General features: G+C 38.1%; 1 protein-coding gene across 1 annotated transcript in view; it reads left to right on the forward strand.

The window, feature by feature from the left end:
- The window catches only part of TTC21B (tetratricopeptide repeat domain 21B), a 100,149-nt gene that overhangs the window by 49,493 nt on the left and 24,307 nt on the right, over positions 1–26,349 (forward strand). The window contains exons 20-25 of the mRNA XM_061436383.1: positions 9–197; positions 2,906–3,016; positions 3,883–3,964; positions 20,236–20,386; positions 20,552–20,713; positions 21,716–21,911. Of these exons, the coding sequence (XP_061292367.1) occupies positions 9–197; positions 2,906–3,016; positions 3,883–3,964; positions 20,236–20,386; positions 20,552–20,713; positions 21,716–21,911 (891 nt within the window). The remainder of the gene's footprint in view (positions 1–8; positions 198–2,905; positions 3,017–3,882; positions 3,965–20,235; positions 20,387–20,551; positions 20,714–21,715; positions 21,912–26,349) is intronic.

Here is a 26,349-nt window from a genome sequence, read left to right on the forward strand (position 1 = left end):
TTTACTAGGCTCGAGAATTACAAGCTCGGGTGCTAAAACGTGTTCAGATCGAACAGCCAGATGCAGTTCCTGCACAGAAACATTTAGCAGCTGAAATTTGTGCAGAGATTGCAAAACATTCTGTTGCTCAGCGAAACTATGAAAAAGCAATTAAGTTTTATAGAGAAGCTCTTGTTCATTGTGAGACAGATAATAAGGTCAGTACCTTTATAAAATTTTCAGCACCTTATAATCCAGATGTCATCTCATTTCCCCAAATGTAAATTTCTTAACAGCTTATTTATAAAGATTTGAAAAGAAATGTACTAAAAATACAAGTTAAAATATTAATATTGGTTTTATAAATACTTTAAAATACATGCTGGCTTGAATTAATAATGTTCGAGTCTAAAAATTATTATGGAACAAGTGATAAAAAGTAAATCTGTAAGCTTTTATGTTCATCTATGTTTTAATAATTACTGTAAAATGATTCTCAATCTCAAATACCTGAATCTAGAGGATTCGATTCAGTTAACTGAATACCTATTGTGTATCAGTCGCTGTTTAGTGCTGGATATACAAAAATGGCTAGATTGAATCTCAACCTCAATTGGCACAATGTTAGAATAAATGCAAAGATAATATTAGTGTAGAAAATATATACATGGCATTTTTTGAAAGTTTTAATTTTATTGGCTGTATCATTGATTTATAATGTTAGTTTCAAGTATACAGTGAAGTGATTCAGTTATACATAGATTCATTCTTTTTCAGATTCTTTTCTCACATAGGTTATCACAGAATGTCGAGTAGAGTTCCTGTGCTATACAGTGCTCGTTCGTGAAAGTCGCTCAGTCATGTCCAACTCTCTGCAACCCCATGGACGATACAGTCCATGGAATTCTCCAGGCCAGAATACTGGAGTGGGTAACCTTTCCCTTCTCCAGGGATCAAACCCAGGTCTCCCACATTGCAGGTGGATACTTTATCAGCTGAGCTACCAGGGAAACCCTGTCTTGTATACAGTAGTGTGCATATGTTAATCCCACACTCCTGATGTATCCCCCCACTACATTTCCCCTTTGGTAACCATAAGTTTGTTTTTGATATCTATAAATCTGTTTCTATTTTGTAAATAAGTTCACTTGTATCATTTTTTAAAAATTAGATTCCACATATGAATGATATCATGATTTTAGTTATTCTGAGTCCACTTAGTATGATAGTCTCTAGGTCCATCCATGTTGCTGCAAGGGGCAGTATTTCAGCTTTTTTGTGAGTAATGTTCCGTTTTAATATGTGCCACATCTTCTTTATTCCTCTGTTGATGGACATTTAGCTTGCTTCCATGTCTTGGCTGTGGTGCGTAGTGCTGCTATGAACGTAGGGATGAATGTATCTTTTCTAGTTATGTGTTCTCCAGATATATGCCCAGGAATGGGATTGCTGGATCATATGATAGTTCTGTTTTTTATTTTTTTAAAGAAACCTCCATACTGTTCTCCATAGCGGCAGTACCAATTTACATTCCCACCAAGAGTGTAGAAGGGTTCCCTTTCTCTACACCCTCTATATCATTTGATGTAGACATTTTTTGGGGGGAAGGATAATTTTTTTCACAGAATTTTGTTTTTTGTCAAACCTCAGTGTGTGGCTCAGCTGGTAAAGAATCTGCCTGCAGTGCAGGAGACCTGATGTAGACTTTTTGATGGTGGTCATTCTTGACCCAGTGTGGGGTAAGACCTCACTGTAATTTTGATTTGCATTTCTCTGATGAGTAGTGACACTGAGCAGCTTTTCACCTGCTTTTTGGCCATCTGTATGTCTTCTTGGGAGAAATGTCTGTTTAGATTTTCTGCCCATCTTTTGGTTGGGTTTTTTTTTTTTTTTTTTTTTTTTGCTTTTTTAATATTGAGCTGCGTGAGCTGTTAATTTGGGAGATTAATTTCCTCATCACATTGCTTGTAAATATTTTCTCTCATTCTGTGGGTTATTATGGTTTCCTTTGCTGTGCAGAACTTTTCAGTTTCATTAGGTCCCATTTGTTAATTTTTTTTTTCATGACTAGGAGGTGGATCCAAAAAGATACTGCTGCAGTTTATGTCAAAGAGTGTTCTGTGTTTTCCTCAGAGCGTTTTATAGTGTCCAGTCTTGCATTCAGGTCTTTGATCTATACTGTTTATTTTTGTGTGTGGTGTTAGAGAATGTTCTAATTTCATTCTTTCACATGTTTCATGTAGTTTCACGAGCGTGTGTCTTCCTTCACGCCTCTCTCTTGACTTACCCGCTAGAAGGGAGCGGGAAATGGCGGCAGTCAGTTCCCCACAGGAACCGTCTGTTAGTGCTGATCTCTAGGATTTTCCACTCTCAGTCTAGTAAATGGCTAAATATTTAAGTGATGTAAAACACAAGACAACCATGTTCTAGAATTTGACGTTTAAGATTGAACATTTTGAATTAACATAGCTCTTTCAGACATAAGGCAAAAATAAGTGTTTATTAAGTCACAACCAAACAGGTGCCTCGTTCAGTGATGACTAAAGTGACTGAAATCATAGTTGTAAATCTGGAGCGTGTCTGCTGTAAGCCTTTTATTGATATTTTACGAATGAGGAAACAGGTTTAGAGAGGTAAAGGGCCGTGGCCCCATCGTGGAGATGCTTGGACTAGAATCTTAGCTGCTTATTTTGGGCCTGTTCTTTTCACAATGCTTTGTCTCTACTTTTCAAGTGAGTTACAGCCCGTTTTTCCATAATTTTTCCTGTATAAGAGAAACTAGAGATGAGCAAACCTATAGCTTTACCTGCCTGTCGTGGTTGGCATTTTTATTGTACTAACTTTGGTCAGGTGACGTCTGCGCCCTAGACACTTTCCTGACTTTCTGCTCTAGACTGTTTCTGATTAACCTCGCCCTTCTCTACAGATAATGCTGGAGCTGGCCCGATTATACCTGCTACAAGATGATCCTGACGCCTGCCTGCGGCACTGCGCGCTGCTTCTCCAGAGCGACCAGGACAATGAGGCCGCCACCATGGTTAGTCCGGGACACTTCAGTGCTAGTAGGGCCGTCGTGTTATTTATTCCATGTGGCAGTTTCAAATTTTACCTGATAAAACTAATAGTAGATGTGAGGCCCGGCTCTTGTTGGCTTTTGGGAAAAATAATATTTGTAAGATTATTAGCACATTTTTAGTTTTTCTGTATGACTAAAAGTATGCCTGGTCAGGAATGATTGATTCCTGTGGTCAAGTTACTTAAACATGCTGGAGTTTTTAACAATTTCAGTCAGACTTTCTGAATTACAGAGAAAATTCTTCGTATAACATTTTAAGACACTGTATTTTAAATAGTTTTGTCTTTCTCAATTTTATGAGGGTTGAGGTTTTTGTTAGCTTTTCAAACAGCTTCATAGATGACAGTTTGTGAGGTTCATTTAATAATTTGACAAATGAATCACTATAACTGAAAAATACAAGAACTCTCCCTTTTAAAACACATAATAAGAAAATCTCACTAAGTCTTGCTAATTTTATATTCCTTTGAAATATTATTTTGGGTTTTTAAAAGATTTTCTTGTTATTTTTACAAAGTCCAGTGAGGTTTCTTCTCTATGATAACACATAGAGTGCAGTTTCCTTCAAATTTCTGTTTTAAAAATAACTGCTTAAAACATATTTTCTGCTAAAAATAGTTTTTGTGAACAGAGAGATCTGTTTCACATCCTTGACGGATCTCAGTGCTAATCTGCTTAAGGTGTACTTGAATTTAAATGGCTCCGTTTTATAAAACTTTGCCCTCGTGTTTCTCCTATGTGTCTTCATAGCAGTCAACCTTGATAGGAATAACATGCTTTGTAAAATCACATGGCTGTATTTTTATAACCAACTTTTACCTTTATAGATGATGGCAGATCTCATGTTCAGAAAACAGGACTATGAACAAGCCGTGTTTCATTTACAACAGCTTTTAGAACGAAAACCAGGTAAATATCTGCTGATTTTATCTTCAAATGCAGTTAACGCCCTTTCTCTTTTTGGCTGTTACACTTCTTGGAAAAACCGCAACCATGGTCAAATCCAACACTGTTTATTCCACACCTGCCATTGAGCAGCTCAGATGATTATAAGGAAAATGACTGGTCATTAAAGTCACTGGTCTCATTTTAAGACCACCAACCCCAGATGTGCCCTCAGATGCTACCAGGCAACCCTACTGCATCTCTGATGAATTCACTCACTGCATCTCTGTTTTACTCTTCTTCCTCTCGCTTCAAACCTCCGATAACCTTTCCCCTTTCCTCATCCTCAGCTAGGAACCTTCCCTCCTGGCTCACTGAGAGGACATGAATACCTGGAAGAGAAAGTCTCCTGCTTCCTGTCCTCAAGTCAGCCTGCCCCCAGCCCTTTCCCCCTTCAGGCCTGCCACCCCACCTGCAGCACGGCTCCCTGTGGGCACTGGGCGCTCCCCTTGCTTCCGAAGGGTTTGCCTTCTGGCATCCGTGTCTCCTGCACCATCATTTTCTTTGCAGTTGGCACGTAAATAGGCTGTGACATCTCCCCACCTTGAAGGCATCAGTAAATACATAACAACCAGCTCCCACCTCTCCATTTACTCTACCCGTCCACTTCCTGCTCCATTTCTCCGGTTTCCTCTCAGGTGTTTCTGTCCGTGCGCTCTTCACTGTCTCCTGCACTCCAGGGAGGCCGTGTCAGCCGGGCGGCCAGTGACCTCCATGTTTCCAGATCCAGGTCTAGTTCTCGTTCTCTGCTTCCCCAGGTCTGACAGTGTATTTAGCACAGCTTATCCCCGCTCCTTCATCAAAGACTTTCTTCACTTCTGGGATGCTGGGCTTACCTGGTTTTTCTTCTCCAAGCTGATCATTCTATTTCACTCTCCTTTGTTAGATCCATCTTCTCTTTATGACTTTTAATTTTCAGAATGTTTTAGACATCTGATCTCAAACTTTTCCCCCATCTTTAATACCTTCACCACACTCTTATGACTTCATCCAGACCCAGTGTCCTTCATGTCCAGTGTGCAGTCTTGACTCATCTACACCACTGCCTGTTTGCACTCCCACTTGGGTGCCTGGGAGGCTCTTCAGCTTAACCTGTCCAAAGTAGAACACCAGGTCTTTTCCTTCCCTCCAGACCTGCTCCTTCTCTTTTTCTTTCAGTAAAGGGTATTATCCATTATGCATTTGCTCTGGTCCCCAGCCTTCTAGTTAGCTTTGTCTCTTCTTTTCCTCATACACCACATCCAGTGTGTGAGTGAGTCCCTGTTAGCTCTACTTTCAGAATAATCTAGAATCCCATCACGTTACCACCTCTGCTGCTGCCACCCTGGCTCAGCATCTCTCAGCATCTCTCACATAGACTGCAGGATTCTTGTAATTCATTTCTGTTTCTACTCCTTGGCTCCAAACAGTTTAGAAATGCTTTCAGCTCAAAGTAGCAGAGGGACCCTCATCCCCCCACTAGACTCCTAGTGACCTAAATAATTATGGCTTTTATTTTACTCTTATGTATCAATAAAAAAAATTTAAAAGTAGATTGTTCCAGCAGTGATTCATACATTCCCTAGCATCGTCAGGAAGTCTGAGTCCTTTTTCTTGTGCTATCATTAGCCAAACTTTCATTCTAACTTTTTCATCCAAGATGACCACCACACCTCTGGGCATTGATGTTTCTGGATGGGGAACGTGGAGGTGAGCCAAAGGGCTTACCTCCCAGTGAATCATCTTTTTTAAAAAAAGAAAAAGAAAACATTTCTAGAAGCACCTCTGTGACTGCAAAAGAGTGGGAAATGTCATCTTGTAGCTGAACACAGTGTCACAAGATTAAAATCAGAACTCTGGTAGTGAAGAAAAGGATAGGAGATACGTGGTAAGCAACAGCCCCAGCAGGTTATGACCTTGAGACTTGTCCCTTGCTGTTCCCTCTTCACAGAATATGCTCTGCTTCCTCCCACTCAGGACTTTGCTCCCGTGCTGCCTCTTCCTGAGCCTACCCTTCCCCAGCCATCCTACACCACTGACCCCTCATCATTCTCCATCCTCTTACCCTGTTCTTGGTTTTTTGTTTTGTGTTGCATTTGTAGAACAAAACCAAAACTGTGATCTGTTATTTACAAGCATCAAGTGGCCAGGAATTGTGCCTTCATTGCTATGAAGATTTAGAACAGTATCTGGCTGAGTATAAACTTTGAATGAAATGAAATGAATGAATAAATGAAAGAAGAGGGTGAGGGGAAACGGAAGGTGGGATCAGGGAATGTACATTCCTTATGTGTAAAAGAACTTGATAAAAGAATGTGTGAACTCAGAGAAATCCTTGAGCTGTCATTCAGTTCTTCCAACCCCTTGTCTCAGGATGATGCCATGGAAGGTTAGAGCTCATGGCTATAGAAGTGGCTGTGCCTCAGGCACAGATAAACTCTGCATGTTGTACTTACTAATGCTTTTAGTTACTAAAAGTTTGGATTTATAGAACAATACTTTCTGCTTACAAATAAAATATTCCTTGTTAGGGCCAAGATTGAAAGGGAAAAATCTTGTTTGACTTCCTCAGGCCGTGTCGTTTCTCCCACTGTCTGCTCCAGCTTCTATTCAAATGGTATTTCAAAGAGTGCTCCTAATCACTCTAACTTCGTACCTCTTCTGCCCACTCTTAAGTCCACCATATGGGCCACCCTTTCACCTCATTTGTCCAAACCTTACTCTGTTCAGGCCAAAGTTGTTTTTTTTTTTTTTTTTTTTCCTGCCATGGCTTTTGTCTTGGCTTCTAGACTCTGTTTTGTCTTTACTTCTCTGAACTACTATTTAAGGTAATACGCATACTTTCATTCTGTCCCAAACTTTTCCCATATTACAACATTTCCCTCTGAGCCAGTTATCCAACCTGATTTAAAAAAAAAAAACAAAACAGGTCTCTTCCCTTGTGAATATTTTTGTAAGTCTTTGGTGGCAACATTGCCACTATGTAAGATCTGAAGGAGCCCTCATCTGTCACAGGAATTTCCTATCTCCCAGGTTACTTGGCACCAGCACTTTTTTCAAATAGATAATAGTGGTGCTCTGGACTGCCTACTTAAAAAGTGGATTATTATAAATTCAGTCTAAGGACCTGTTACTCCAGAATTACTAAACAATATACAGCCACCAGCATCGGATATATTTCTGGGTACATAGATGATGCAAAGTAAATGTTTACTGGTTAAATGGATCAATGAATGACTGTGAAATACCAGGTTGTTTAAAAATACAAAATTTTAAGTAAACTTTTATTGTCCATGTGATATTTTATGCTTTTAATCTTGCATTCTATGCTTTATTCCTAGTAGGACTTTATAAACTTATCTACTAGTCAGCTTTTTCAGAATTATTCTAAAACCTGCACAATACTTCCTGTGTGTTATTCTCAGCAGAACATCTTATACTTTAATGTTGTGTTTGAGCTTACTTCAGAAATGTACTAATCTGATTTAACCTAGCTAGTAGAAAATTCTCCTTACAGATCTAATTATTGCACTCTTACCAGATTACAAACCTTTTCTCTCTCAAAACTTCCAGATCATCCTGAGCTTTCCCCCTCCCTCACACTAATTGGTTAGCAAGTCCCATTAGTTCTTTCTGCTCAACGGTGAACTATCACATCCTGTCTTCTCCTAGCCCCCTGCTCTATTAAGGACTTTATTAACCTGGCGCTAGTGGTAAAGAATCCACTTGCCAAGCAGGAGACAAGTTCAATCTCTGGGTTGAGAAGATCCCCTGGAGTATAAATGGCAACCCAGTCCAGTATTCTTGCCTGAGAAATTCCATGGACAGAGGTGCCTGGTGGGCTACAGTCCATGGGGTCTCAAAGAGTTGGACACGACTGAAGTGACTTCACACGTACCTCTCACATGGGCTAATGCAGTTTCCCAGCTAATCTTCCAGTCTCTAGGCTTTTGCTCTTCCAGGACTATCATATTCATTCTAAAACTATTCTTCTGCTTTAAAAAAGTCTAAAAGTCTAAAATAGAGCATTATTTTGATAATAATATATACCAGGGTTACCTTTCCATCTGTATTTCATATCCCACTTCCTCTAATTCAGTATACAGCACTCTCCATTCCATTATCAGTCCTGTCTTTGCACATGCTGTCTGCCCTTTGAATAACAAGATCCCCCTCCTGCCCTTCAAGCTGCTGGAAGGTCTGTCCAATGTGAAACCTTTTCTTCCTCCCCCAGGCAATATTAAGAAACGCAATGAAATTCCATAGCACTTCATTCCTCATTACATCACACTGTGTGTGTGTGTGTTTAGTAAGTCCTGACTATTCATCACTACTTGAACTAACTTTTCAGAATATAATACATTTCATCTTTTGACAGATTTCTAAAGTGTACAAATTTGTCCTCTGTCAAATTTTATGGTTAACCAAAAGACAAGTTAATGCAATCTAACCTATCAGTGGTAATTATAACTTCAACTAATAATAAATGCACTTCAATAATATTTTAAGGTGATAATTATTCAAGAAACTGGCCTCCTAAGGTTGACTTTAGATTATATCAGCAATATCATACATCACACACATTAGCAAAGTCATACAAAAAATTGGGGGCCAGAAATTTCAACCTAAATTTACTTCTTGTTTAATCCAATATAGCTTTTAGATTCTATGGCTTTTTTATAGGATAGTCCTAGTTTTTATTACAATATTTGGCATTATATATATATTACTATTGATGTTTGTAGTTTTAAGCTCTTAAATGCTTTTATTTTACTTGATTTCCATGGCACTCTCAAGGTCAATATTATAATCCTATTTTAAGAAAGTGAGTGATCCCAGACTCAGAGAATTTGAGTAATTTGCTTGAATTTGCAGTCAAAGAAAGATAGAAAGTGAAATTGCTCAGTCGTGTCCAACTCTTTGTGACTCCATGGACTGTAGCCTACCAGGCTCCTCCATCCATAGTATTTTCCAAGCAAGAGTACTGGAGTGGGTTGCCATTTCCTTCTCCAGGGGATTTTCCTTACCCAGCAATCAAACCCGGGTCTCCTGCATTGCAGGCAGATGCTTTACAATCTAAGCCACCAGGGAAGCTGAGTTTCATAGTCTAAGGACAATACAAATATCCGAATCTTCTTTATGAAATTGTATTCATATCATATCCTCTTTTTGATGATACCAAAGGCAAAGGCAATAAAATTTTGAAACCAAACATTATGGGTTAAGAAAGGCAAATGTGGGTGGAGGGTGTGGTCAAGACGGCAGAGTATTAGGACATGAGGTTTACCTCCTCCACAAATACATCAAAAATATATCTACATGTGGAATGACTGTCATAGAATATCTACTGAATGCTGGCAGAAGACCTCAGACCTCTGAAAGGACAAGAAAATCTCCACATAACCTGGTAGAACAAAAGAAAAAAGAAAAGCAAAAAAGTAAGAAAGGAATTGGAACCTGCCTTCCTGGGAGGGAGCTGTGAAAGAGGAAAGGTTCTTGCACCCTGGAAAGTCCCCTCACGGGGAGATCAGCTGGAAAAGAGGGGGAGCTTTGGAGCCTTGGAGAATGCAGCAACTGTTTTTGCCTCTGCTAGAATGGAGAGAGACCTGCACAGTCAGTGCCACCACTCTGCACTCACCCCCTGAAACACATGTCCACCAATGTGGGTGGGGGCTTGGTAGAGAAGCTCAGGCTTCAGAGATCAGATCCAGGGAGTAAAGTGGGGTGGGCTATGCAGAAACCTCAAGATGCTAGAGTCTGCACCTGAGGATGTAGGCAGAAGCAGCCTGGTCTGCTTCAGAGGCTGGGCATCACTCTGTGGGTGGTGTGCAAGGGAAGGGATGGAACTCGCCATTACAGCCTTTTCTCCTTTGTGAGCTCTCAGATGTCAAGATGCAGCCTGCATGAGCTCCAGGAGCAGTTGTAAGCCACCACTGCCCCTAGGGCTTCAGAGGTGGCTGTGAGCTACCACCACTGCCCTCGTCTGCTTCAGGACAGGTCTCCAGCCAATGATTCTGTCCTTCTGGACTCCCTGTGCAGTCACAAGCTGCCTCTCTTCCCATTGCATGTTCTAGGGGCATGTATGAGCTGCCACCACTGCTGAGAACCCCATGACTGGGCACCAGCAACTGCATCTGGATACCCTCTTCAAGGGGATAATGACTAGCCCACACTAAGGAAAGAGGCAACAAACATCCATACAATAAACAGCCCTCACACCAAAAATGTTCATCCCACATGAGCTACATAGGGATGCTCCCACATACAAATAGGCCTCCAAGACCACAGTACATAACTATTTCTCCTAAACTCAGAGTAAGAGAAATAGAAGTAAAATGAAGCAGAGAAACCACTCCCAGTTAAAAGACTAAAAGAACTCCCCTGAAAGAACAGGTAATGAAACAGACCTCTTCAGTTAATAGATACCTATCTCAAAAAGAAGATAATGAAAATACTGAAGGAATTAAGAAAGGCTGTCAACAGAAATGCAGAGTACTGTAGAAAGGAACTAGAAAAATGTAAAAAGAAAGAAAAAGAACCAAGGAAAATTAGAAAACTCATTTACCAAGACAAAAACTGAACTAATGACAATGAATAACAGAATAAATAATGCAGAAGAATGAATATGTAACCTGGAAGATAGAATAATGAAAAACACCCAATCAGGACAGAAGGTCAATGAAAAAAAAATGAAAGCAATATACGAGACCTTTGGATAATTTACCATGCCCATCTATGCATAATAGGGGTTCCAGAAGGGGATGAAAGAGAGAAAGAGCTCAACACCACATGTAAAGAAATTATGGCTAAAAACTTAGCAAAACCTAAAGAAAGAAACAGACACCCAGGTCCTACAAGAAGCACAGAGGTAGGAAATCATTCACACACTAATATGATATCAAAACCAGTAGTTGTGAGGAGAGTACAAATGCAGGATATTGAAAATGCACTTGAAATGAAAAAATCAGCAACTTAAAAGCAATCTTGTTTATATACAGACTGTTATATCAGAGCCTCATGGTAACTGCAAATTGAAAATCTCTAATAGATACAGAAAAAGAAATCCAAACACTGAAGTTAGTCATCAGATCACAAGAGAAAAGGGGAGGGAAGGAAAAACACCTACAAAAACAAATTCAAAGCAGTTAACAAAATGGCACCAAGAATATACATATTGATAATTACCTTAAACGTGAATATATTAAATGCTCCAACCAGAATGTATAGACTGGCTGAAAAATAAACTTAAAATGTATTAAAGACCTAAATGTAAGACTACCTGATACTATAAAAGTCTTAGAGAAAAACATAAATTTTTGACATAAATTGCAGCAGTATCTTTTTGGATCCATCTCCTAGAGTCATGGAAATAAAAACAAATAAAAATGGGTAAACTCTACATAAACTCTAAAGCTTTTTGCACAGCAAAGGAAACCATAACAAAAAGATAACCCACAGAATGGGAGAAAATATTTGCAAATGATGAGACTGATGAGATTAATCTCCAAAATCTATTAACACCTCATGTAGCGCACTATCAAAAAAATAAATCACCCAATCAAAAAATAGGCAGAAGACCTAGGTTGACATTTCTACAAAGAAGACACACATATGACCAAGAGACTCATGAAAAGATGCTCAGTACTGCTAATTATTAGAGAAATGCAAACCAAAATTACAGTAAGATATCACCTCACACCACTCATAATGGGCATCATCAAAAAGTCTACAAACAGTAAACACTGGGGAGAATGGGGAAGAAAGGAAACCCTACTGCCCTGCTGATGGCACTGTGCCTTGGTACAGCCACCATGGAGAACAGTATGGAGGGTTCTTAAAAGCTAAAAATAGAGCTACACATATGTGAGCCAATAATCCCACTCCTGGGCATATATCCAGACAAAGTCACCCAATGTTCATTGTAACACTGTCTACAACAAGGAAAACATGGAAACAACCTAAATCTTCATTGATAGATGAATGGATAAAGAAGATGTAGTACATATGTACAATGCAATATGACACAGCCATTAAAAAGAATGAAATAATACTTGAAAAAGTACTGCCATTTGCAGGAACATGGATGGGCCTGGAGACTATCATACTAAGTGAAGTAAGTCAAAGACAAATATCATATATCACTTATGTGCTGAATCTAAAAAATACAAATGAACTTATTTACAAAAGGAACGGACTCACAGAAATCAAACTTATGGTTACCAAAGGGGAAAGGTCAAGGAGAAGGGATAAGTTGGGAGTTTAGGATTGATATATACATATACTGCTATACTTAAAATAGATAACTGAGAAGGACCGACAGTGTAGTACAGGGAACTCTGCTCAATATTCTCTAATAGCCTAACCAGGAGAAGAATTTGAAAAAGAATGAATACATGCATATGTATAACTCAGTCACTTCACTGTATACCTAACTATACTCCAGTATAAAATAAACATTTTTTAAAAAAGAATAGCTTTATTTTCATCTATAAAAAAGAATTTCTTAGACAGCAGAAACTAAAAGAAACAGCATTACTAAATCCTAGAGGAAATATCAAAAATTCTTCTCTGAATAAGAAAGAAGAATATATAGGAAAGAGAAAATCACAATTAGAAAGCAAATCATCCTAATAAGCCAGGACACGGCTTAAAAAAATTTTTTTTTTCAGTGAAACTAATGATAACCGCAATGAACAGTAAAAGATGTAAAAGAGGACATCAAAATTATAAAATATGTATGAGGAGAGTAAGAAAAAGTAGATCTTTTTTTTTTCATATCTTCAAATGTGTTTGAGCCTATATGACTACCAGTCTAAGGCAAGTAGATATAGGATGTGATTAACATACTTGAAAAACAGGATAACCACAAATCAAAAACATAACAGTAGATTCACAGAAACCAGGAAGAAGAGAACATAAGTATAATACAAGAGAAAATCATCAAGCCACAAAAGAAAACAAACAGAAAAAGGGATAAAGCAGAAATATAAAATCAATGGGAAAGTAGTTAAAATGGCAGTAGTTAGTTATCCATCAATAATTACTTTAAATGTCAATGGACTAAATGCTCCAATCAAAAGAGACAGAGTAGCAAATTGGATTGAGGAGGAAGAAAAAAAACCCCAAGAGTCTACAATATGCTGCCTGCAAGAGACCCACTTAGGTCAAAGGACACACAAAGATTGAAAGTGAAGGGATAGAGAATGTATTTCCTGGAAATGAGAAGAAATTGGGGGTAGTATTGCTCATATCAGACAAAACAGACTTTAAAAGGAGAAATTCACTGATTCAGTTATACGTGTATTTACTCTTTTTTCAAATTATTTTCCCATTTAGGTTATTAGGGAATATTGAGCAGAGTTCCTACGCCATAAAGAAAGTTAGGGGAGGACACTATATAATGACAAAAGAATCAATACAAGATTTTACACTTGTCTACATATATGCATAGCGGATTGGAATGCAAAAGTAGAAAGTCAAGAGATAACTGGACTACTGGCAAGTTTGGGCTTGGGGTACAAAATGGAGCAGGGCAAAGGCTAACAGTTTTGTCAAGAGAACACACTGGTCATAGCAAATGCCATTTTCCAACAAACCAAAATATGCCTCTACACGTGGACATCACCACATGGTCAATACTGAAATCAGATTGATTATATTCTTTGTAGCCAAAGATGGAGAAGTTCTATACAGTCAGCAAAAATAAGACCTGGAGTTGACTGTGGCTCAGATCATCAGCTCCTTATTGTGAAATTTAGGTTCAAATTGAAGACAGTAGGGAACACCATTAGACCATGCAGGTATGACCTAAATCAAATTCTTTATGATTACACAGTGAAAGTTACAAATAGATTCAAGGGAGTAGATCTGGTAGACAGAATACCTGAAGAACTATGGACAGAGATTCATAACACTGAGGAGGAGGCAGTGACCAAAACCATCCCAAAGAAAAAGAAGTGCAACAAGGCAAAATGGTTGTCTGAGGAGGCTTTACAAATCGCTGAGGAAAGAAGAGAAGCAAAAGGCAAGGAAGAAAGAGAAAGATATATCCAACTGAATTCAGAGCTCAGAGAATAGCAGGGAGAGATAAGAAGGCTTTCTTAAGTAAACATTGCAAAGAAATAGTGGAAAACAATAGAATGGGAAAGACTAGAGATCTCTTCAAGAAAATTGGAAATATCAAGGGAGTATTTCATGCATGAGAATGAAAAAGGACAGAAGCAGTATGGACCTGACAGAAATAGAAGCGATTAAGAAGAGATGGCAAGAATACACAGAACTATACAAGGAAGGTCTTAATGAACCAAATAACCATAATGGTGTGGTCACTCACACCTAGAGCCAGACATCCTAGAGTGTGAAGCCAAGTGGGCCTTAGGAAGCATTACTATGACCAAAGCTAGTGGAGGTGATGGAATTCCAGCTAAGCTATTTCAAATCCCCAAAGATGAAGCTGTTAAAGTGCTACACTCAGTGGATCAGCAAATTTGGAAAATTCAGCAGAGGTCATAGGACTGGAAAATGTCAGTTTTCATTCCATTCCCAAAGAAGGGTAATGCCAAAGAATGTTCAAACTATCGTGCAATTGCACTCATTTCACATGCTAGCAAGATTTTGCTCAAAATCCTTCAAGCTAGTCTTTAGCAGTATGTGAACCGAGAACTTCCGGATGTACAAGCTGGATTTAGAAAAGGCAGAGGAACCAGAGATCAAATCGTCAACATTCATTGGATCATGGAGAAAGCAAGATTTCCAGAAAAACATCTGACTCATTGACTATGCTAAAGCCTTTCACTGTGTGAATCACAACAAACTGTGGAAAATTCTTAAAGAGAGGGGAATACCAGAGCACCTTACCTGCCTCCTGAGAAACCTCTTTGTGGGTCAAGAAGCAACAGAACTGGACATGGAACAACAAACTGGTTCAAAATTGGTGGAAAGGAGTATTTCAAGGCTGTACATTGTCACTCTGCTTATTTAACGTCTATGCACAGTACATATGTGAAATGGTGGGCTAGATGAATCACAAGCTGGAGTCAGGAATGCTGGGAGAATATCAACCTCAGATATGCATGTGGTGCTACCCTAATGGCAGAAAGTGAAGAGGAACTAAAGAGCTTCTTGATGAGGGTGAAAGAGGAGAGTGAAAAAAACATGGCTTAAAACTCGGCATTCAAAAAAATAAGATCATGGCATCCAGTCCCATCACTTTATGACAAATAGAAGCGGAAAAGGTGGAAGCAGTGACAGATTCTCTTTTCTTGGACTCCAAAATCACTGAAGACAGGGACTGCAGCCATGAAATTAAAAGACACTTCCTCCTTGGAAGAAAAGCCATGATAAACCCAGACAGTGTATTAAAAGGAAGAGACATCACTTTGCCCACAAAGGGCCGTATAGTCAAAGCTATCGTTTTGCCGGTAGTCATGTACGAATGTGAGGGGTGGACCATAAAGAAGGCTGAGCACCAAAGAATTGATCCTTTTGAACTGTGGTGCTGGAGAGGACTCTTTGAGAGTCCCTTGGACAGCAAGGAGATCAAACCAGTCAATCCTAAAGGAAGTCAACCCTGAATATTCATTGGAAGGACGGATCCTGAAGCTCCAATCCTTTGGCCACTTGATATGAAGAGCTCACTCATTGGAAAAGACCCTGATGCTGGGAAAGATTGAAGGCAAAGGAGAAGGGGTTGGCAGAGGATGAGATGGTTAAATAGTATCACCAACTCAATGGACATGAGTGAGCAAACTGGGAGATCATGGAGGACAGAAGAGCCTGGCATGCTGCAGTCCATGGGGTAGCAGAGAGTCACACACAACTTAGCGACTGAACAGCAGCAGCAGCAACATATATACACTTAATATAGGAGCACCCAAATGTCTAAAACAATACTAACAGACATAAAAGGAGAAATCGACAAGAATACAACAATAGGAGACTTTTACACCTCATTTAAATCAATGGACAGATCTTCTAGACAGGAAATGAATAAGGCAACAGAGATCCCAAGTGATACAATAATACAGTTAAGACTTAATTGATATTTTCAGGTCATTAAATCCCCCATCCCCCCAAAAAAACACCAGAGTACACATTCTTTACATGCCCCTGGAACATTCTCTAGGATTGACCACATACTAGGGCACAAATGGGCCTCAGTGAATTTTAAAAGTATAGAAATAATCCTAAGCATCTTTTCTGACCACAGTGGCGTGAAACTAGACATCAGTGACAGAAAAAGAAATGAGAAAAAATTATTCCATGGAAACTAAAGAACATACCACTAAAAAAACTAATGAATAAACAGTAAAACAAAGAGGAAATTACAAAATACCTTGAGGCAAATGACAATGAAAACACAGCCATACAAAAATCTATGGGATGCAGCAAAAGCAGTTCTTAGAGGGAAGTTTATAGCAATGCAGACTTTGCTCAAACTAACAAGAAAAATCTTGAATAACCTAATTTGCCACTTAAAACAATTAGAAAAAGAAGTAATAAAACCTAAAGTCAGCAGAAGGAAGGAAATAATAAAGATCAAATAGGTAATAGAGATTTAAACCAATAGAAAATATCAATAAAACCAATAGCTAGTTCTTTAAAGAGGAAAGCTTCTGCACAGCAAAGGAAACCATAAACAAAATGTAAAGATTCAAAGAATGGGAGAAAATATTTACAAATGATGCAGCCGACAAGAGCTTAGTTTCCAAATTGTACAAACAGCTCATACAACTCAACAGCTAAAAAAAAAAAAAAAAACTTTAAAATGGGCAGAAGACCTAATTTGACATTTCTCCAAAGAAATATATAGGCACATGAAAAGATACTCAACATAGCTAATTAGGGAATTGCAAATCAAACTGCAATGAAATACCACCATACACCAGTCAGAATAGCTATTATTAAAAACTCTACAAGTAACAAATGCCAGAGAAGATATGGAGAAAAAGCGGCCCTCCTACACTGTTGTTGGTGGGAATGTAAGTAGGTACAGCCACTATGGAAAACAATAATGGAAGTTCCTGAGAAAACTAAAAATAGAAATACTGTTTGATTCAGCAGTCCCGCTCCTGTGTATATATCCAGACAAAACTCTGATCTAAAAAAGAAACACGCACCGTTATGTTCACAGCAGCACTATTCGCAATAGCCAAGACGTGGAAACAACCTAAATATCCATCAACAGAGGAATGGATAAAGAAGTAGTAGTACATATATACAATGGAATATTACTCAGCCATGAAAAACAGAATGAAATCATGCCATTCGCAGCAACATGGATTAGGGATTATCATAATAGGTGAAGTAAGTCAGAAAGAGAAAGACAGATAGCATATGATATCACTTACATGTGAAATCTAAAATATGACAAATGAACCTATCTACAAAACAGACTCATGGATGTAGCGAAGAGCTGTGGTTGCCATGGGGAAGAGAGTCCAGTTAACACATGTAAGCTAATGGAATGGATAAACAACAAGGGCCTACTGTATAGCACAAAATTGTATATTCAGTATCCTGTGATTAACCATAATGGAAAAGAATATTAATAAAAGTGTATATTTGTATAACTGAATCACTTTCTGTACAGCAGAAATTCACATACCATTGTAAGTCAACTACATGTCAATAAAACTTTTAAAAAGACAAATGGTTATATTGTAACCTGGATTGTTTTGACATCATGTAAAAGAGTAGATGCAAAGCCCACAGAGGTTCCTGTTTTTTCATGATTTTTTTTGTATTTGTTAAAACATACATAAAATTTGCCATGTTAGCCGTTCTTCAGCGTGTGGTTCAGTGGCATTAAGTACATTGACATTTTTGTGTAACCATCACCATGATCCATCTTGAGAACTTTTTCTTCATTTCAAACTGAAATTCTATACCCTAACTCCCCATTTCCTGCAGGCCCTGACAATCACCATCTACTTTTTGCCTCTATGAATTTGATTCCTCTAGATACCTTTTATAAATGGAATCATACAGTACTTGTTCTTTTTTTGTTGGCTTATTTCACTTAATTCAACGTTTTCAAGGGTTATCTATGTTGTGTGTGGCACATCAGAATTTCCTTCCTTTTTAAGTTGAAATAATATGCCTTTACATATATATACCATGTTTTGTTTATCCATGCATCCACTGATGGATATTTGGGTGGTTTCCACCTTTTGGCTGCTGTGAACACTGGTGTACAAATATTTCATTAGGTCCCTGCTTTCAGTTCTTGTGGGTATATACCCAGAAGTGGAAGAGCTGGATTATATGGCATGTTCTCTTTCCTTACAAAATAGAATCAGGATAAATTGCTTTTAAGTTTTTATTTGTATGTGTGCACTTTAATTCTAGGAATTCAGTGACTCCATTGGTATAGTCCATGGAATTCTCTAGGCTAGAATACTGGAGTGAGTAGCCTTTCCCTTCTCCAGGGTATCTTCCCAACCCAGGGATCGAACCCAAGTCTCCCACATTGTGGGCAGATTCTTTACCAGCTGGACCACAAGGGAAGCCCAAGAATACTGGAGTGGGTAGCCTATCCCTTCTTCAGCGGATCTCCCCAACCCAGGAATCAAAACAGGTCTCTTGCATTGCAGGTAGATTCTTCACCAACTGAGCTATCAGGGAAGCCCCAGCAAAGTGATCAGAAAAGCTTATATAAATAAGGAATTTTATAAATCCCTACCATGCGTCCTGTGCTAACAGATACTTATAAGATCCAATATCTAAAAAATATAACTATACAGAAATAAAGTGTGAGCCATCAGTGTGATAGACAAGAGTACAGTGACTAAAATGTTTTTGAAGATCATTTTATGACAGGAAATGTTTACTATACAATGTTGAGTCAGAATCAGAATCCCAAACATGACTCTAACTTTTATATATGTAAGCAACATATTTGTTTGCATTTAAATATTTATAAATTGATTTCCACTCATAAAGATAGGAAATGTACCAAAATGTGGTAATCTCTAGTTGGTGGGAATATGAGGGATTATTTTTCTCCTTTATACTTTTCTATAGTTTTCCAAATTTTCTGAAGTGTCCATGCATTGTTTTTATAATCTTAAAAAACAGGTATTAAAATGATTCTCAAAATTTAGTATTTTAGTGATTAGAAAGGACTGAATAGATTTAATTTCTGGCAGAGCCTGCCAGAAAATTATACCCAAGACTAAATACCTAACTCTTTTTCCTTAGAAGAAGATAAAATAGGATTAAAATACTGGGATTAATATGTTAAGGTTATAATATGGCAAGTGGGTATCTAGTGTTTCAGGTACGTATACACATTAAGGCACGTCTGGAGTAAAATTCCTAATTGCCCACCCTAAACGTTATCATTAAGATGTTCTCCAGTACTCTTGCCTGGAAAACCCCATGGATGGAGGAGCCTGGTGGGCTGCAGTCCATGGGGTCGCTAAGAGTCGGACACGACTGAGCGACTTCACTTTCACTTCTCACTTTCATGCATTGGAGAAGGAAATGGCAACCCACTCCAGTGTTCTTGCCTGGAGAATCTCAGGGACGGGGGAGCCTGGTGGGCTGCCGTCTATGGGGTCGCACAGAGTCGGACACAACTGAAGCGACTTAGCAGCAGCAGCAAAATACCTGCTTCCTAGCTGCCTGCCTGTTAAGTCGCTTCGTTCATTTCCGACTCTGTGCAACCCTATGGACTATAACCTACCAGGCTCCACTGTCCATGGGATTCTCCAAGCAAGAATACTGAAGTAGGTTGCCATGCCCTTTGACAGGGTACCTTCCTGACCCAAGGATCGAACCCACATCTCTTACTTCTCCTGCATTGGCAGGCAGGTTCTTTACCACTAGTACCACCTCGGAAGCAGAAGTCAGAAAGCAGATCTCAGAGACAGACTTGTCCTGTGCAATCAAATTGATCCTCCTGAATTGTACTTCTAAGAGTTTAGATTGTGCAGAGGCTGTTTCTTTCTAGAAGGTTTATGGTCCCAGGAATAATGACTGAAAAGTAAGTCACAACGAATATGCATTTTATAGATTTGCCTATAATGAACATTCTCTCACTGTGACCAGACCAATCCCAGCTTTATTGTTTGAGAAATCATCCACTGTCCATACAGTCTCTTTAGGGACTTATAACCCCTAAGGTACTTCTTTTATTTATATTTAAATTGCACTTCATTTGAAGCAAACTATACTTTAATAAAGTAAGATTTCAACCATCAAAACAAAAGCTGTAAAATGTTTTCCATAACCGAAATGTTCTTTGTTTCTAGATAATTATATGACGTTATCTCGTTTAATTGATTTCTTAAGAAGATGTGGAAAACTTGAAGATGTTCCACGATTTTTCTTAATGGCTGAGAAACGTAACTCCAGAGCAAAACTGGAGCCAGGATTTCAGTACTGTAAAGGATTATATCTTTGGTAAATTTGTTAGCAAATAAACTCTATATAATGTTTTTCTCATTCAATTACAAAATTTCTGCATTTTAAAGTGATAGTTTTATTTACTAAATAAATTATAAATGATTTAAAGTTTGTAGTGATTGAAATAAGTAATACTTTTTTTTTTTTTTAACATGTAACAAGGTATACTGGAGAACCAAATGATGCCCTTCGACATTTTAATAAAGCTCGGAAAGACAGTGACTGGGGCCAAAATGCCCTTTATAATATGATAGAAATCTGTTTGAATCCAGATAATGAAACTGTTGGAGGCGAAGTATTTGAAAATCTGGATGCAGATCTGGGGTGAGTAGTAGTTGACAAGATACACTTTAAAAAAAAAACAAAAAACACTTGTTAGGGGCAAATAAGCAAGGGTGTTTTATAAGGAGAACTAAATTCCAGGAGAGCACTAATGAAAGTTTAGTGAATAAATCAGCTGGAATAACTCTTCTATGAAACAAGTATGAAATGCTTATAGGTTTCCTAAATCAGAATAGATGTTATTAAAGACAGCCCCCCAATTACTCTGTAAAAAATGGGATGAATTGTAGAGTTTGATTACTTAGGAAAAAATTGCCCACATAACAGTAACTTCCTAACATGATAGCTATCTGCCAAACCCTGTGCTCTATACTTTATTAACACACTGTCTTATTAATATTTATTCCCTATTACAGCATTGTGAAAAAGCTCAGAGTTAACCTGCAAACTTAGATTCAAATCCTAGGTTTAATATAGATATGTGACCTTTGGAAAATTATTAATACTTTCTCTGTTGGAGCCTTGGTTTTCTCATATATAAAATGGATTCAACATTGATTGAATGAAGTAATACAGTGCTTGGCACATAGTAAGAACTTTAACATAATAACTTTCTGCTCCCTCCTTTTTAATTTTTTTAAATTGAAGTACAGTTGATTTACAGTATTTTATAGTCTTTTTTTTTTTCCATTTTCTGAGAAAATATGCTATTTGATAATTTTATGATTCTACTTATCCTGAATTCAGTTTTGTATTAGTGAAATGAATACACTTACCACAGGTAGATAGTATCCAGTTTTTGTTTTCAATTTAAAGTGAATAAATGTCTAATGATGTTCGATTGAAGCTATGTTAGTTTTGTTTTTTTTAAACTAACTGTGCTTTAATTTATATTAGAAAAGAATAAGTGATGTTCTTCAATAGGATTAGTTTTAAATTGGTGAGAAAAGTAGAAACCAGTGTACCCTCAAGCTCATTCTAATCTCAATGAATTTTGTTTCATGAGTAGTAGATATTAACAGATTTATTTTTAATTGCATACAGTAATTCAACTGAGAAGCAAGAGTCTGTGCAGTTAGCAGTGAGAACAGCAGAAAAGCTCCTTAAAGAACTAAAACCTCAGACTGTTCAGGGTCAAGTACAGCTTCGCATAATGGAAAACTATTGCCTGATGGCCACCAAACAGAAATCTAATGTGGAGCAGGCATTGAATACCTTCACCGAAATAGCAGCATCTGAGGTTAGTAGATGTTCTTTTTCAACTTCACATGTTACCTTTCCTTGCTGTGTTTAGTCGCATAGTTGTGTCCAGCTCTTTGCAACCCCATGAACTGTAGCCTGCCAGGCTCCTCTGTCCGTGGGGATTCTCCAGTCAAGAATACTGCAGTGGGTTGCCATGCCCTCCTCCAGGGGAACCTTCCCAACCCAGGGATCAAACCCAGGTCTTCCACCTTGCAGGCAGATTCTTTACCATGTACTCCACCAGTACCTTTCCTTGGTAGTGTAGAAATATGTGTTTTTATTAGTTGTTTATTTTCTGAAGATTGACTTCATTATTTACAATTATTAAAAATTAGGTATACAGTTTGGTATGATTTTCCATCAGGCACCTTTGTTTTCACAGGAGGCATTGTTACATGCTTACGTGTTGTTATCAGTTCAGTTCAGTCGCTCAGTCGTGTCCAACTGTTTGTGACCCCATGGACTGCAGCACGCCAAGCCTCCCTGTCCATCACCAACTCCGAGTTCACTCAAACTCATGTCCATTGAGTTAGTGATGCCATCCAACCATCTCATCCTCTGTCATCCCCTTTTCCTCCCACCTTCAGTCTTTCGCAGCATCCAGGTCTTTTCAAATGAGTCAGTTCTTCACATCAAGTGGCCAGGGTATTGGAGTTTCAGCTTTAACATCAGTCCTTCCAATGAATATTCAGGACTGATTTCCTTTAGGATGGACTGGTTGGATCTCCTTGCTATCCAAGGGATTCTCAAGAGTCTTCTCCAACACCACAGTTCAAAAGCATCATTTCTTCAGTGCTCAGCTTTCTTTCTAGTCCAACTCTCACATCCATACATGACTACTGGAAAAGCCATAGCTTTAACTAGACGGACCTTTGTTGACAAAATAATGTCTTTGCTTTTTAATATGCTGTCTAGGTTGGTCATAACTTTTCTTCCAAGGAGCAAGAATCTTTTAATTTCATGGCTGCAGTCACCATCTGAAGTGATTTTGGAGCCCCCAAAAGTAAAGTCAGCCACTGTTTCTCCGTCTATTTGCCATGAAGTGATGGGACTGGATGCCATGATCTTAGTTTTCTTACTGTTGAGTTTTAAACCAACTTTTTCACTCTGTTCTTTCACTTTAATCAAGAGACTCTTTAGTTCTTCACTTTCTGCCATAAGGGTGGTGTCATCTGCATATCTGAGGTTATTGATATTTCTCCTGGCAATCTTGATTCCAGCTTGTGCTTCATCCAGTCCAGCATTTCTCATGATGTACTCTGCATAGAAGTTAAATAAGCAGGGTGAACAATATACAGCCTTGATGTACTCCTTTCCTGAATGGAACCAGTCTGTTGTTCCATGTCCAGTTCTAACTGTTGCTTCTTGACCTGCATGCAGATTTCTCAGGAGGCAGGTCAGGTGGTATTCCCATCTCTTTCAGAATTTTCCACAGTTTGTTGTGATCCACATACTCAAAAGCTTTGGCATAGTCAATGAAGCAGATGTTTTTCTGGAACTCTCTTGCTTTTTTGTTTTTTTTTTTTCAGTGAAGCATATTAGGTTTATTTTCTAACTCAAAAGAAAAGTTTTTATCATTTTACCATTAAATATAATTTTTCTGTAAGTTTGGGAGATATTTTTCTCAGATTAAAGATGTTTCTTCCTATCTGATGTTTTTTTTATTTTTTTATTTTTTTTTAATTTTATTTTATTTTTAAACATTACATAATTGTATTAGTTTTGCCAAATATCAAAATGAATCTATCACAGGTATACATGTGCTCCCCATCCTGAACCCTCCTCCCTCCCCATACCATCCCTCTGGATCGTCCCAGTGCGCTAGCCTCAAGCATCCAGTATCGTGCATTGAACCTGGACTGGCATCTTGTTTCATACATGATATTTTACATGTTTCAATGCCATTCTCCCAAATCTTCCCACCCTCTCCCTCTCTCACAGAGTCCATAAGACTGTTCCATACATCAGTGTCTCTTTTGCTGTCTCGTACACAGGGTTATTGTTACCATCTTTCTAAATTCCATATATATGCGTTAGTATACTGTATTGGTGTTTTTCCTTCTGGCTTACTTCACTCTGTATAATAGGCTCCAGTTTCATCCACCTCATTAGAACTGATTCAAATGTATTCTTTTTAATGGCTGAGTAATACTCCATTGTGTATATGTACCACAGCTTTCTTATCCATTCATCTGCTGATGGACATCTAGGTTGCTTCCATGTCCTGGCTATTATAAACAGTGCTGCGATGAACATTGGGGTACACGTGTCTCTTTCCCTTCTGGTTTCCTCAGTGTGTATGCCCAGCAATGGGATTGCTGGATCATAAGGCAGTTCTATTTCCAGTTTTTTAAGGAATCTCCACACTGTTCTCCATAGTGGCTGTAATAGTTTGCATTCCCACCAACAGTGTAAGAGGGTTCCCTTTTCTCCACACCCTCTCCAACATTTATTATTTGTAGACTTTTGGATTGCAGCCATTCTGACTGGTGTGAAATGGTACCTCATAATGGTTTTGATTTGCATTTCTCTGATAATGCGTGATGTTGAGCATCTTTTCATGTGTTTGTTAGCCATCTGTATGTCTTCTTTGGAGAAATGTTTATTTAGTTCTTTGGCCCATTTTTTGATTGGGTCATTTATTTTTCTGGAGTTGAGCTGTAGGAGTTGCTTGTATATTTTTGAGATTAGTTGTTTGTCAGTTGCTTCATTTGCTATTATTTTCTCCCATTCTGAAGGCTGTCTTTTCACCTTGATGATAGTTTCCTTTGATGTGCAGAAGCTTTTAAGGTTAATTAGGTCCCATTTGTTTATTTTTGCTTTTATTTCCGATATTCTGGGAGGTGGGTCATAGAGGATCCTGCTGTGATGTATGTCAGAGAGTGTTTTGCCTATGTTCTCCTCTAGGAGTTATATAGTTTCTGGTCTTATGTTTAGATCTTTAATCCATTTTGAGTTTATTTTTGTGTATGGTGTTAGAAAGTGTTCTAGTTTCATTCTTTTACAAGTGGTTGACCAGATTTCCCAGCACCACTTGTTAAAGAGATTGTCTTTAATCCATTGTATATTCTTGCCTCCTTTGTCAAAGATAAGGTGTCCATATGTGCATGGATTTATCTCTGGGCTTTCTATTTTGTTCCATTGATCTATATTTCTGTCTTTGTACCAGTACCATACTGTCTTGATAACTGTGGCTTTGTAGTAGAGCCTGAAGTCAGGTAGGTTGATTCCTCCAGTTCCATTCTTCTTTCTCAAGATCGCTTTGGCTATTCGAGGTTTTTTGTATTTCCATACAAATTGTGAAATTATTTGTTCTAGCTCTGTGAAGAATACTGTTGGTAGCTTGATAGGGATTGCATTGAATCTATAAATTGCTTTGGGTAGTATACTCATTTTCACTATACTGATTCTTCCAATCCATGAACATGGTATATTTCTCCATCTATTAGTGTCCTCTTTGATTTCTTTCACCAGTGTTTTATAGTTTTCTATATATAGGTCTTTAGTTTCTTTAGGTAGATATATTCCTAAGTATTTTATTCTTTCCGTTGCAATGGTGAATGGAATTGTTTCCTTAATTTCTCTTTCTGTTTTCTCATTATTAGTGTATAGGAATGCAAGGGATTTCTGTGTGTTGATTTTATATCCTGCAACTTTACTATAGTCATTGATTAGTTCTAGTAATTTTCTGGTGGAGTCTTTAGGGTTTTCTATGTAGAGGATCATGTCATCTGCAAATAGTGAGAGTTTTACTTCTTCTTTTCCAATTTGGATTCCTTTTATTGCTTTTTCTGCTCTGATTGCTGTGGCCAAAACTCTGTTGAATAGTAATGGTGAAAGTGGGCACCCTTGTCTTGTTCCTGACTTTAGAGGAAATGCTTTCAATTTTTCACCATTGAGGATAATGTTTGCTGTGGGTTTGTCATATATAGCTTTTATTATGTTGAGGTATGTTCCTTCTATTCCTGCTTTCTGGAGAGTTTTTATCATAAATGGATGTTGAATTTTGTCAAAGGCTTTCTCTGCATCTATTGAGATAATCATATGGTTTTTATTTTTCAATTTGTTAATGTGGTGTATTACATTGATTGATTTGCAGATATTGAAGAATCCTTGCATCCCTGGGATAAAGCCCACTTGGTCATGGTATATGATCTTTTTAATGTGTTGTTGGATTCTGATTGCTAGAATTTTGTTAAGGATTTTTGCATCTATGTTCATCAGTGATATTGGCCTGTAGTTTTCTTTTTTTCTGGGATCTTTGTCAGGTTTTGGTATTAGGGTGATGGTGGCCTCATAGAATGAGTTTGGAAGTTTACCTTCCTCTGCAATTTTCTGGAAGAGTTTGAGCAGGATAGGTGTTAGCTCTTCTCTAAATTTTTGGTAGAATTCAGCTGTGAAGCCGTCTGGACCTGGGCTTTTGTTTGCTGGAAGAT

Source organism: Bos javanicus, chromosome 2 (assembly GCF_032452875.1).
Source record: "Bos javanicus breed banteng chromosome 2, ARS-OSU_banteng_1.0, whole genome shotgun sequence".
In the NCBI taxonomy this organism is placed as follows: domain Eukaryota; kingdom Metazoa; phylum Chordata; class Mammalia; order Artiodactyla; family Bovidae; genus Bos; species Bos javanicus.